A 14,813-nucleotide genomic window follows, 5' to 3' on the forward strand; every position below is an offset into this window, starting at 1 on the left:
GCATTTGTGTTTTTAAATAGTTTAGAAGTGAAGAGAAACTATTTAAAACACTTTTTGAGATGTTAAAAATTCTAAAATTAGGCTCGGTATTCTTTTGTACAGTCAAAACTGATTTGAATAACTATAGCGGCCACCGGTGTAGGACAACCAAATATTTTTTTCTTGCCCAAGGTACTCACCAATTATCTGTATAGGCACTTGTATCGTTACAGCACCAGTACCCAGCAACACATTGCCAGCATTACTTGATGTGCACGTCAACATCTCATTACAGTGATCACCAAGATCAGCTGTGAAAGTATCTCTTCCTGTTGATTGAAGACTGGCATATGGACCAGCAGTGTTATCACTATTATTAGGATCAGACGTTGCTGTCCCTGTTCCCCCATTAAGATCATCTTCACCCAGTGCTAGCTCTATAGATGGGTCTGGCTTGGCTCGTCTTACCACACAGTCAACAGTGTAGGCGACTCCGGCTGTCAGTATGCGTACTCACCGCCAACGCGTTCACTACACCACCAGCATAAACACAATGATTTCCATATTGCGGACTGAACTTCAGCTATTATATAAAAAAAAAACAATAAAATAATAACTTAGATTAGGTGCATGCAATGGAATCAATGTTTTAACAACCAGAATTCTTATCAACACAATTTAAATAATAATAAGTTTAAGAAATATTCATATACATGTATACCAGAGAAGATTTATAAGCAGTCCCATGATACAACTGAAACATCCAGGTACTTGAGAACCAGTCTAGTAATCGCAGATGAGTTTCACACAATTGCTCACTGTTGATTACCGTTCCAAAGACGCGATTTTTCAAACACTCAAAATATTTCCAAAACTTGGGTTGATAAGCATTTTGAGATGATCCCTGAAAAGAACATTGGTACCCTGTTCAAATGAACTCTTTTTTGTTACTATCGACCCATATTTGAATGAGGAATAAAATCTGAAAGTACATGAAATCGGTATACTGAAAGTAAAAATTTCAATTTAATGGACACAGCTGCCAACAGCTGTACGCGATGCGACCGATTTCGTATGTCACGTATTTCAAAGTACAACGCGAATGCACGACCATGGATACAATAATGAAAATACTAACCAATCATGAGTGAGTTGGCTTGCAAGGTTGGATTCACTTCCGTGTTACGCACATGCGGGCGTTCATCACACAGTGTACGCAGAGAATCATCAAGCTTTTGACAGCTGTATTCATTCAATTGAAATTTCTAGAAGATTGATTCTCATGTAGGGCACGGTGGCTCATTGAGGGCACGGTGGCTCAGTGGTTCTGACCTTGGACTCATAATCTGAGAGCTTGCTTGGCGTGCGTGGGTTTGATTCCCGTCCCACCACCGTGTTGCGCCTTGGGCAAGGCGCTTTGCCTCACCCCACCCAGGTGCAATGGGAAGCTGTTAGGGGTAGTCACAGTCGTTGTACTGATGGACCCTCGCGCCACTTGTAGGCTGCAAACGTGGTTCCGACATATTCTAATGACGGCGGAATAAATGTAAAGCGCTTTGAGGCTGTTTACGGCATAAAGCGTTATTTATATAATATCTACATTTATTTTTTTATATTTTTTTTTATGTACCCGGATGTTTCACTGGTATCATGGGATCACCCATAAATCTTCTCTGCATGTATATACCTCATGAATATATGCAGCAAGTACTTCATTGTGTTCTGTTTACAAGTGTAAAACTTTGCACAGCATGGTTCTACCAGAGCCTCAATTTCTTGACTTTGGCTAATTCCAGCATGACAGGCAGAAAAGTTCTTGACTTTAAAACAACTATGATAGTAACATGCCTTTTTTTTTAATTCAACTGGTATTTATTTGGAAGTAGATGTGAAAAATGTATTGTAACAAGTCCATCCTTTTGATATGGATGTACACATATCCAAAACAGAAAGTCCTCACTTGATTGGACGGTCATAATGTTGATAAAGATGTATATAATAAAGACAATCAAGGGGAAGGGGACAGACATTGGCACACATGGTTGTTGTTGGGGTTTGGGGGGGGGGGCAAAAATAAAAAAGTACCTTTTCTGCCCCAATATTTCAACTCATAGCTCGACCAATAAATATGGGCTCAAACGATCCAATTTTATATCAACCTGCGACGCAAAATAATGTGCCACAAAATGCACCTGTGTCACATGATTATTAATTTTGTGTTTACACACGAACCTTGTTTACTTGCATTTAATATGTAAAAAAAGGTTATGTCATGTCAGAGCAATGCTCACATGCCCAAGTGCACATCTCTTATTCCTTGGCATTTGGGCCAAGCTCCCCTAAATTAACTTGTTCTGATGGGTGTGTCACTCTTCCCACACAACATGTCGGTTTACCTTCCCAACACTATAATATGCTGGTACCCATTTATACACCCAGGTGGAGGGAGACAATACAGCTAACAGTTAAGAGTGTCTAAGGGTACAGCATGATAGCACCACTGCCAGGGTTCAAACCCGCAACCAGGGTTTTGTTTCCAGTACACTCACTCGAAAAGCAGTACACTGATTAGCGGGGCCTTGCAGCTTGCTGTGGATATCTTTTACTGCATTTTTAACGTACAAAATTTGAAATCCAATGTAAAAATTGAGATATATTTAATTTTGAGAATGACAATTATAGGTATAAAGGAACGCGTTTAGCTCATTTAGTTAAGTTCCAGGTGCACGTCCTATAACACAATGCATATGTAAACTTTCTTTATCTGTGTCAATAATAGAATATTGAGTTCAACGGAGTATTGAGCTGTATGGAAAAAAATATTTATAATACAGGGTGTTGACACTGTGCCATGCCTGCTGGGGATGCTGTACAGTGATTTCACATGGGCATTTTTTTCTCTTTGGTTTGTCCTGGTTGCCTCTTATGGAGAAAGCCAATGGATAGGCATTTTTACCCTTGGCCTGCTGAGGATGCTGTACAGTGATTTCGCATGGGCAATTTTGCTCTTTGGTTCCTCCCCTCTTCTCTTACCCTTTATTTTCCTCTCATGGGGAAGTGCACCCCTTTTCCTATCATAAAGAAGCTCATCCTACAAAATAGCCATAAGGCAAAAAAAAAAAAAAGTTTGTCTCAAAGCTCACGAAATTTAAAAACAAATGCGAAATGCGATTTTTATTTTTTTTTATTCACGACTTTTTTTCATGGTATTTTGAGAAAAAAGTCTGATTTTAGCCTATTTTTAGGGAAAAACTATAAAAAAAAAAAAAAATTTTGAAATAAAAAAATTTCCGCATTTCTTTTTTATCAAATCGTGCGATTTTACAAACGCCTAATTTTTGGCCTAATTACCTTTAACATCTAAATCCACACAATCCATCACAGCAGCATCAGGGTGCTCATTATCAGCTTCAACACATATCCTCTTGCCATCATAGGTATCACAATCAATGTCATTGAGTATCAAAGTATCACTAGTGGATTGAAGGGAACATGTGACTGTATTATCAGGAGCAGTGTAAGTCCGTATGGTAGCCTCCAAAACACCTGCAGTTGTTCTCCGCACCCATGTAAAGTCAGCATCAGGATCCTCTTCGTTAGTTGTTCCAGTAAGCTGATAATCTCGACCATGAATGACACAAATGGTTTGACTTCCAACATCTTGATCACTGGTAAATGCTACAGTTGAACCTGACAATGAAGCTGGACCATCATCTGCATTAACAGGGGGTGCCACAATCTCTAAGGTAACCATGTCTGGAGGCACTGTTAAGAAAGAAATTAAAAAGGTGAACTGAGAGATATATGTTAAGGATGGTTGACTCGTAGCATATCAACTTGACTTAATGCTATGGTATGATGAGTTTGATTCATTTTTAACCCGCTAGTCATATAACAGCATTTCTGATTGGTTGATACTAAAATCCTACTAAAATCATTTCTTGCATGGCTTCATTTTCAACCTGGAGGTGGAGGTGGGGGCATGTGCCCTGGGCTCCACCTTGGGGTGCCGAATTGACCAATTCAGCATTGATCTTGCACCTTTCCAAGCGATGAAAGTCCAAATTTCCACGCGCTTTACACACATTTCAGTACAAATAGTCATTTGAAAGATCAATTTAAGACTGAAATTCAACTTCATTAAATCTAAATTGATTAGTGGTATTTCAAGAATAGGGTGCCCTTATTGGCTCCTGGTTATTCCATCCTATAACATATTTGCAAGCAACAAATTCCCATCTTACCTACTACTTCAAGGGTAACTGAGTCACTCAATGGATTTGTATTCCCTGATTCTGTGTGCACTGTTGTACAGGTTAGTACTTGGTTACAGTCAGAAGCCTGATAAGAATATGTTGTCGAGCTAAGAACACTGGTAGTATCAAACACATTCCCTTGTTGAACCGGAGTCTCAGATGCCTCCGTCAGATCACTACCTCCTCTACTGGGTAATCTCCAGAAAATCCCAGCTGCAGGATTAGCATCCTCGGCCACACAGGTGAATTCTATAGGTTCACCTTCATTGCGTGTTTCAGTTGACTCGGCAGTATCTCCTGACGTTAGACCTTCATATAAGATTAGGCCGCTAGGTTGAACTGTTTCAAAAATAAGATTTTTATTATTATTTTGATCAGGAAGACAGAAAAAAATATACTTAAAAGTTGATTCACCTCAAGTTCGGTAGTGATGTAGGCTGGACTTTTACACACGCTCGCATGACTATGGCGTATACTTTTGCTGTCTGGTGTGTAATGCACTGTGATGCGCGAAGAACATAAAGTTCGTTACCCTGGCCACTTTATTGCTAATTAATGGTCTTTCATGTGACCCGTTTAAACAAATCACAGTGCACGATTTTGAATAATGGGTCGTGGGGGTAATAGAATATCAATTAATGGTGAAGGAAAATAATTGATTGAATTTTTCATTTGGCCAAGAAATGAATTTGAAACTGTAAAGGTTGAGTAAGTCACAGTATTGAATCATGCACGTACATATGTAATGTTAATTGTGCTGCGTGTGCATAGCGTACATGAACACGTAAGGCGCGGTTTCTCAGCAAGCTTGAGGCACATCAGCTGCTAAAAAACATTGGCATTATGTACTACAGAACTTGAGGTGAGCCAAAATAGTATTGTACATTTTTTTTTCACATATAATTATAGTCATGACATTTTCATAGACAAATAAGATTATTTATTTATCTTTTAAATAAATGTGTCCAATTGGCAAATTATTTTATAACACTTTAAAATCAAACTACATGGGGGAAGGACAAGTGAGGAGTTCAAGTGTCATCCCAGCAAACACAAATATTTTTAGAATGCTCCGTTATATAAAGATCATAACACAACCAAACCATTTTTTATATTATTCACCTGAAACGAAAATACCCTTGTCTCAGTTGTTCACAATATACATGTAACTGTAAAATATTTCCAATTTGATCCAAGATTCACAACAAAGTGAAGTCTTAAATTCCAAAAAGGTTTAAAACCATCTGTCTATGAAAAAGTCATGACAATGAAAATATAGTGAATATTCAAGAAGAAAATATTTAAGAAGAAAATATTGTCATCCATTTCACATCTCATACCACTATTTACATAGACGATACATCGTTATGTGAAACGGACGAGATGCAATGATTCCAAGGTTTAAAATAGACTGATAATTGCTGAAAAAGAAATAATAAGGACCAAGTGGTCTACAGGAATGTTTGCGTATAATGAAACATAATACAACTTATTGTACCACATAATTATAGTCTCTTAGTCTTACGCTTGGGGTTGTGTATTTCATTGTATTTTTATTCTCAACATATTTTGGAGGGAAGGTGATGAGAGCGAGCATATAACGTGACAAAATCTGATCAACTGTGCCAAAGGTTATAATTTTGAAATTGAGATTTTGAGCATGTAATTCAAAATTACCTCCTATGGCTTGGTTGGGTCAAATTGTGTTAAATAATTATGTCTTCATTTCCAGAGATACTATAAAATTCTGTCTACAAGTATATATGCCTCTAAACAAGGTTTTTTTTTTTTTTTAGACGAAAGCCAAATACCTCCACAAAAGCATCACAAAAGATTGGTCTTACAATAATACATGTTTGTACAGCCGCCTGTATGTTGCTCAAACTCCAAATAATGTTTGTTGGAGGATGTCTGTCTCTCGTCTCTTTCGTCAAAAGAAACCTTGTTTAAAGGCATATCGGACACGGCTACAGTTGTAATAATTATATAGTTTGTCTCAAGTTGAGAGTAATGTCATGTTGGATTTTGCAGTGGCAGATTTGTCCGTATGCTGGTGAAGCAACCACATAGGACAAGGTTCGAGATCTTACCCCGTTTTGACTGCCAAAAGTAGAAAAAAATAAAGTTGCATAAAATATAACATAAAATATGTTTTCTAGGCCAAAATTTGGTGTAGAATTCAAAAGTAGACCCATGTTAAAATGTGATATTTGTTGCCCAGTCTGGTCTATATTTTGTGTGTTAAAGAAAGTAGACAAAGTATAACACTTGAAATATTAATTTAATTGTGATGCTTCTGGCGAGATGTGTCACAAGAACATTCTCAACTTAAAATATTTTGATATTCATCCGCGATGTTATAAGGCCCGCCCATTACGAGCTGATCAAAGTATACCATACTACCTATATGCATGATATTTTACCAGTATTATTTTTCAGTGATTTTAATAACTGACATTCTTAATGAACAACTTCCAACTTAATTGCAGTTTTTGCATTAAAGTGCTAATTATAAATATTTATGCAGGCTTTTATCAGAATATGAAACTGCGAAAATGTTGCCTGCAGCAATATGCTATGTACAATAACATAATTAGCAGATAGAAACTTATGAGAAAAAATAGTGAACATATCAGCAAGTGCTACCACTATAATGGCGCAGTTGTCTATTGGCAGTGCTATATATGCGGAGAGTGGTTCACAACGTAAACGAGCAAGATTGCATGCTAGAAGATAATACAGGGAACCAGTTACATGCAGGCGCTCACTTAGGGATTCAATCATATTTCACTGTTGTTCATCACATCGTCTGAGTGGTCACTGTCAATCAAACTCTCCACGACGATTGGTTTAGAAGTCCCGTGAAAAAATAGTTGATTTATATGGTGCCAATCGAATAAAAGGAATCGCAGGAAATGGTGAAAAATATGGCAATTTTACAAGGCAAAAAGGAACTTTTCTAGGCATCGTTAACAGGGTGCCTTCAGGAAAAAGGTTTCTAATTATTACTAAGACCTAACTTTTGAGACAACTTGTATATTTGAAGATTTGAAAATTAACCATAAAGGCATGCTCAATCATCACCAACACTTGTAAACAAACCATGCCCGAGTTTGATTGACAGATGACGTCAGACGCAACCTAGTTTTTTTAATTGTCTTTGAGTATACGTAAATATGCCACCGAATGACTTCAAGTGACAAGAAATATTCCCCATTTCATTAATAGTCCACGACAAAAGTAGCTTTTTTTAATACTGCACCAAAATAATACATGGTTACATCAAAACTGAATACAGGGATAACAAACATTAATAAGAATAATGATCAAGGATGTACCACTCATTACCACCAGACTGACAGCCAAATGAATTGTTCGTTTGGTACAAAATTACACGCCCACGTACAGGCTGATAGCAAGTGAGCAGGGTAGTAGAAACCAGCCCAAGGTGGCAGGGCGGCCATGGCTGCCCCCGGGGCTGCTCAATCAGTAATTTGTTATATAACATTAATTTACACATCAAAAAATTACTTCTGCCACCCATTCATTTCTTGATGGCCATCAATATTTTTACCAGTCCGACAGGTCAAAACGGCAGTTGGGACCTGGCCATGTCAAATGCATACACTTTTTGTTGGTCTGGGAAATGGTAAACTCCAAATGGTCTTTGTCATTGTACCTGCCCCAATTCAAATGACAAAGGTACACCCCTCATCATTATCACTTATAAAGGAAAAACAGATGCTATATAATAAATATAACAAGCAGTTGCGTAGCGTGGGTCATCACATTGGGGGGCACCGACCATGATTGGGGGGACACCGGATCTGATTGGGGGGCACAAGCCATTTTTCGGCAATTTTCCTATGGGATTTTTAAAAATATCAGATCGATTGCCCCCTCCGTGCCCCTATGACGCTTTCGCCACTGATAACAAGAACTTCAAATTAGTAATATAAACTGCATATTACATTGCATTGCAAAAGAAATAGGCAAGAAATATGCATAGATAAAATACAAAAACAGGTGATGTCACATACAGGTAGCCAGCCAGCAAATCCACTCATATGTTGCGTACCAAAATAATTCTCAGTAACACGCCTTTCTGACCCTAAAGAGTCTACAACTGACCAATTGCAACTTGGGAATTTTGAAAAGGTGCCTATAGTATAAGCAAGAAGCATCAGAGCACTTTCCCCTTTTCAAATGGGGTTACCTGTTTAGGGTATCGTTTTAGCCAAGGGTTAAATCCTTGCTTAGGGTGCTTTTCAAAAGTTGATTATCTGTGCAACTCCATTTAAAATCTCTACCCTCCTTTTCAGGATGATCATGTCTTCCATATAAAGGGAGCATGGATTTCAACTGGAATAACCCAATTTTTTACTTTAAGTGCAAGTTGGTTAAGAGTGGTCAGAAAAGCGGGTTCACTGAATACAACATACATATTAATATCCTTCTTGGTGCCACAAAGACAACTCCGACAGGTGCATTTCATCCAGTGCAGAACCTTAACAATCCACAATTTCTTGTTATCTGACATATACATGTACCAAATAAAAATTAAAACATTTTTGAGACGGCACACCAAAATACAACACAAATTTGGACAACATAGATAACATAAAACCTGTGGATAACATAAAACAGGCTATTCCAGTTGAAATCCATACACCCCTATGGTAGACATGACCTTAATCTTCCACACAGGGAGTGTAGATTTCAAATGGAGTCATCCATTCTGGAAACCCCTTTTGAAATTCACATTTAATGTGTGAGAGATTAAGGTCATGTCTCCTGCTTCAACTGGAATATCCCAAATTCTGTGGAATATCAATAATAAAAACAAACTGTATGTACATCACATTCTAAACACTAGAAAGATTTTAGAAACGCTCTGCATAAGCAAAGGCTTTGGTAATACAGACAAAGACATGGATAGAAGTCATGCATGGGCGGAAGACAGACATGGGCAGAAAACAGACATGTAAATGTAGGCAGAAGTCTGACATGGGCAGAAGACAGACATAGGCAGAAAACAGACATATAGGCAGAAGACAGACATCTAGGCAGAAGACAGACATCTAGGCAGAAGACAGACATCTAGGCAGAAGATGGATATGGGCAGAAGACTGATATGGGCAAAATACAGACATGGGTAGAAGACAGATAACAGGTTGGCAATGTGTTGCATATGGGAAAAGTATATGGAATGAAAAGGGCAAGTGTAGTTTATGATAGGAGAGAGCATGATGAAAGTCATTTGCTTATATTGATAACAACAAATTTAAATGTGGTGTCTCCTATGTAATCAAACTAATCATCATCTTACAGTACCCTTTTTAAGCGAATGTTTCAGCGCTAGATTTTTGTCTGTCTTGCTCTTTAAAAGAGGCCAATTAAAGATTATAAGGTTTTTTTTCACTCTTATTTCCTTGTGTGTTGTAATTTCAGTTTCCATGTCCTACCACTTAGGGAGAAAACATGTTTGAAATGATAATATAAATGATGAGACCCTTGTATTGAGAATGATGAATCTCTGATTTCCAGTGAGAAGTAATTTTAATTAGTTATTTCATTTACCAATGATTTATGATCATGATAATTAAAATGAATATAATATATGATAAGTGTAAACCATATTGGGACTATAACAATATAATAATTGGTAAGAAAGTTGATGATGAATGTATATATTCATGACATTAAAGATATTGAATATTTCTGAAAATGAAAACTATACACAGATAATAATGAAGGAAATTATTTTAAAGTGCTAAATTGTGGACTATTGTGTATAATGTTATATAACTTGCTATGAACTTGACTTATCAAAAACGCGTGGGAGAAAAGACAGAAAAGGAAGGAAAGAAAGAAAGAAAGAAAGAAAGAAAGAAAGAAAGAAAGAAAGAAAGAAAGAAAGAAAGAAAGAAAGAAAGAAAGAAAGAAAAAAGAAAGAAAGAAAGAAAGAAAGAAAGGAAAAGGAAAGAAAGAAAGAAAGAAAGAAAGAAAGAAAGAAAGAAAGAAAGAAAGAAAGAAAGAAAGAAAGAAAGAAAAAAAAAATGAAAAGAACAGAAAAGAAAAGAAAGAAAAGAAAAAAGGAAAAAGAAAGAAAGAAAGAAAGAAAGAAAGAAAGAAAGAAAGAAAGAAAGAAAGAAATAGAAAGAAAGAAAAAATAAATAGAAAGAAAAGAAAAGAAAAGAAAGAGAACGAAAAGAGAACGAGAAAAGAAACAACAATACCAAAGAAAATAGAAGGAAAGAAGAGAGAATAAATGAAGAAAAATAAGCCCAAAAAGAAAGGCATTTTAATATAGGCCTAGTCCTATTCATCAGTAACTATATTTTTTCATAAATCTTATTACACAAGGAAGGAAAGAAAGAAAGAAAGAAAGAAAGAAAGAAAGAAAGAAAGAAAGAAAGAAAGAAAGAAAGAAAGAAAGAAAGAAAGAAAGAAAGAAAGAAAGGAAGAAAAGAAAGAAAGAAAGAAAGAAAGAAAGAAAGAAAGAAAGAAAGAAAGAAAGAAAGAAAGAAAGAAAGAAAGGAAGGAAGGAAGGAAGGAAAGAAAGAAAGAAAGAAAGAAAGAAAGAAAGAAAGAAAAAAAAAATGAAAAGAACAGAAAAGAAAAGAAAGAAAAGAAAAAAGGAAAAAGAAAGAAAGAAAGAAAGAAAGAAATAGAAATAAAGAAAAAATAAATAGAAAGAAAAGAAAAGAAAGAGAACGAGAAAAGAAACAACAATACCAAAGAAAATAGAAGGAAAGAAGAGAGAATAAATGAAGAAAAATAAGCCCAAAATGAAAGGCATTTTAATATAGGCCTAGTCCTATTCATCAGTAACTATATTTTTTCATAAATCTTATTACACATTATAATCACTTTAAGGTGGTGACAATTTTATGTTCCACTAAACTAATATAATATAATTCTAGTAATTCTAGTAATTCTAGTAGTAGTGGTGGATATGAGTAGTGGTAGCAGTCATAGAGAAATTAAAAACCACCAAGAAATCTATTTTGATGAGAACTATTATCAATTGTGATAGAAACTATGATTTCATTTAAAACAACACACTACACAATTACATGTAATACTACAAAACAGGTCAATCACTTTGTTCACAAACATACAAAGACAAAGAAATTTAATGTTTAAAACAAGAACTCTCAAATATATTGGATAACCATATCTGGTCCTACAACTGGATCAAAGGTCAAACCATTGATTTTCATTAACTAATTTAAAGAAAACTTGAATCAAGAACCCAGTGGTGATCATTTATTTCTCACAACACTCCGTAATAAATAATAAGTCTCTCTAGCAGCAAACATGATCCAAAAATGTACTCAATTTTCTTTGTTCACTCATGTATACCATAAAAAAGCTTTAAAATTGACACCAAATTTGTCTTTTAGCACATAAGACTTTGGAATACATGATACAATTTGCCACGGTTTTATTTGATATGAGTGCTGATTCAATTATGAGAAATAAAACAATTTTTCTAAAAAAATTTTACTTGGCCTACTGTTCCCTGTTTTGGGGAGCTGGTCATCGCATGCATTATTTCAAATATGAACTGGGATTAACAAAAAAACTCAAAACAAATTGGCAGACAAAAATTTTATGTCAAAAAAATCTATAGTACAGCCATCCAATATGTTCATGAGTAACAATTACGACTTGGAATTTATAAGGTTAGCTGCATCCCGTTAATTTTTCTTTTCTTTGCAACTTTGTATTTTTATGAACAACCATATTGAATCAGCCCATTTAGTCATGCTAATATTAGGTGTTAGTAATCCTCATACCAATGAATGGGAAAAAAAAGAATAAATTATTTTATTACACCTCATGACAAAATCATGCTGCTGTATTGGTCAATTGCAAATAAATGATGAGATATTTTAGTAGTTTCCCCTAGATTACATGACAACATCATGATCCCCATAGCCAAAGTTTGGTTTAATAACACAAATACTACATGGTTTATATCTGCAAATAGGGCAAACCCTATTTTCCCTCAGTACTGGCTACGGGTATATCACCCAAGGTGATAGGCCCGCAGCTAGTACCTTGGCAAAAATAGTTAATTGCCCTCTTTTCCTCTATGATTGAAGTATTATACAAATACTACATGGTTAGAGGGGAAATACTGCCTACTATTTTACCCTCAGTACTGGCTACGGGCCTATTACCTGACCCCGGAGTGTGAGGGGCGGTATGCCCATAGCCAGTACTGGCTACGGGCCTATTACCTGGCCCCGGGGTGTGGGGGGCGGTATGCCCATAGCCAGTACTGGCTACGGGCCTATTACCTGACCCCGAGTGTGAGGGCGGTATGCCCATAGCCAGTACTGGCTACGGCCTATTACCTGACCCCGGAGTGTGAGGCGGTATGCCCATAGCCAGTACTGGCTACGGGCCTATTACCTGACCCCGAGTGTGAGGGCGGTATGCCCATAGCCAGTACTGGCTACGGGCCTATTACCTGACCCCGGAGTGTGAGGGCGGTATGCCCATAGCCAGTACTGGCTACGGGCCTATTACCTGACCCCGGAGCGTGAGGGGCGGCATGCCCATAGCCAGTACTGGCTACGGGCCTATTACCTGACCCCGGAGTGTGAGGGGCGGTATGCCCATAGCCAGTACTGGCTACGGGCCTATTACCTGACCCCGGAGTGTGAGGGGCGGTATGCCCATAGCCAGTACTGGCTACGGGCCTATTACCTGACCCCGAGTGTGAGGCGGTATGCCCATAGCCAGTACTGGCTACGGGCCTATTACCTGACCCCGGAGTGTGAGGGCGGTATGCCCATAGCCAGTACTGGCTACGGGCCTATTACCTGACCCCGAGTGTGAGGGCGGTATGCCCATAGCCAGTACTGGCTACGGGCCTATTACCTGACCCCGAGTGTGAGGGGCGGTATGTTTATAGCCAGTACTGGCTACGGGCCTATTACCTGACCCCGGAGTGTGAGGGGCGGTATGCCCATAGCCAGTACTGAGGGAAAATAGTTGCTCTATTTCCTCAATATAAACCATGTAGTATTTGTTTTTAAATAAATAAAAAATTAATTTCAGATTTATCTAGCGCCTTTTTCCAGATCTTGGAGGATCCAAAGCGCTGTAATTTCGCTGCCATGGTGAATCATCATAATCAGCTCGCATCAACTAGGCCAGTTGCTGCCGAACCTGGCGCAAACCTATCCGCAATGGACAATATCAAAGACCCTATAATACAAAATCTACCAATGTGTATTGTTCACATGATCGTTAATAGGCACAGTGGTAGATCTTGTATCTAGAGTCTTTGATATTGCCCAATAAAATTGAACGTGTATGGGCCGTATAACATCCACCAATTATCTGTGCAGCTCCCCAAATTCCATTGGGTGAAGGAAGTTTTTGATAGCCAAACAACTAATCACTGATTTTTAAAAGCAGGAGGAAACCGGAGACCCGCAGGAAACCTACAAGAGCGAGCATGCAACCGGGATAAACCAAGTGGACATACAGTCCTTAGACACGGCGGGGGCTTGACCGGGCGGGTCCTCAGTGGTGCAAGGTGAGGGAACAACCGCTGGGCTAACTCACTCTCCCTAAACTGTTTTATTACACCAAACTTTAGCTATGGGGATGAGGTTGTCATGTACATTAGAGAAAACGATCCCACAGTGAAATAAGTTGTGTCGTTTGCGATTGAACAATAAAGTGGCATGATTTGCTCATGAATATTTATGAGGTACAATTGTATATAATACAGAAGAGTGCAGTGCAGTGCATATATGCAGCTTGCCAGTGCTGTGCTATGTAATTGCAATTAACTTAATTCTAATTAAACACATCAGGTAGTCAGATTATTCATTCCACATTTAAAACAGAATTTTTTAAACAAACATTAAAAATCATTATTACATGTATACAGGGTGTCCCAGAAATAATTACCGAGTGAATAAAATTGAACGCAAGTCGAGAAATAGACATCAGAGACAAACAATTTAAAATGTAGCGCATAGCCTTTTTCATTGTGCATCACATACGAAAATTTTATTTGATTTGGTCGACTGGTTGCAAAGAAATTAACGATCACATAATGCATGTATCAATCAGTTCATTCCAAGTTTGATCAACAGGTGCTTTTTTAATACTGGCTCACCTCTTTCTAAAGTTTGTGTATCTCATCAAATTTAGTCCTCATTATCTATTTTATAATCCGACGGTGTTATGTTATTCATGTTTTCACTGAAGATGAACAACAGTGTGTCCGAGAAAACCTTGATTTCTGCAATTGGAAGCTAATTCCCAGCTTTAATTCTTGTGCAAATTTTAACTTTCCAAAGAACATTTGAGCCAAGAATGACAATGATCAAGTGCTTACAGATTTACGTGTGATTTTTGATACCATGCAACATTAATGTTTTAAAAGATTTAAACTTTGCATTACAATTTCTTGGAAATATTCCAAAAACATTAATGTGTGTGAGAAATTTTTTAAGCCAGCTGAAATTCTTTATGCAATAATTCTTTATGCAACATTTATATCAACATTAACGAAGAAAAGTACCGAGCATCATATTACAT

At 37.3% G+C, this 14,813-nt stretch overlaps 1 protein-coding gene across 1 annotated transcript in view; it reads right to left on the reverse strand.

Moving 5' to 3' along the window:
- Positions 1-262: 262 nt before the first annotated feature.
- LOC140170345 (uncharacterized) overlaps positions 263-14,813 on the reverse strand; it is a 78,386-nt gene continuing 63,835 nt past the window's right edge. The window contains exons 10-12 of the mRNA XM_072193712.1: positions 4,224-4,574; positions 3,331-3,744; positions 263-562 (exon numbers count right to left, since the gene is read on the reverse strand). Coding sequence (XP_072049813.1) covers positions 480-562; positions 3,331-3,744; positions 4,224-4,574 — 848 coding nt within the window. The 3' untranslated portion in view covers positions 263-479. The remainder of the gene's footprint in view (positions 563-3,330; positions 3,745-4,223; positions 4,575-14,813) is intronic.

This window comes from Amphiura filiformis, chromosome 14, assembly GCF_039555335.1.
Source record: "Amphiura filiformis chromosome 14, Afil_fr2py, whole genome shotgun sequence".
NCBI lineage: Eukaryota > Metazoa > Echinodermata > Ophiuroidea > Amphilepidida > Amphiuridae > Amphiura > Amphiura filiformis.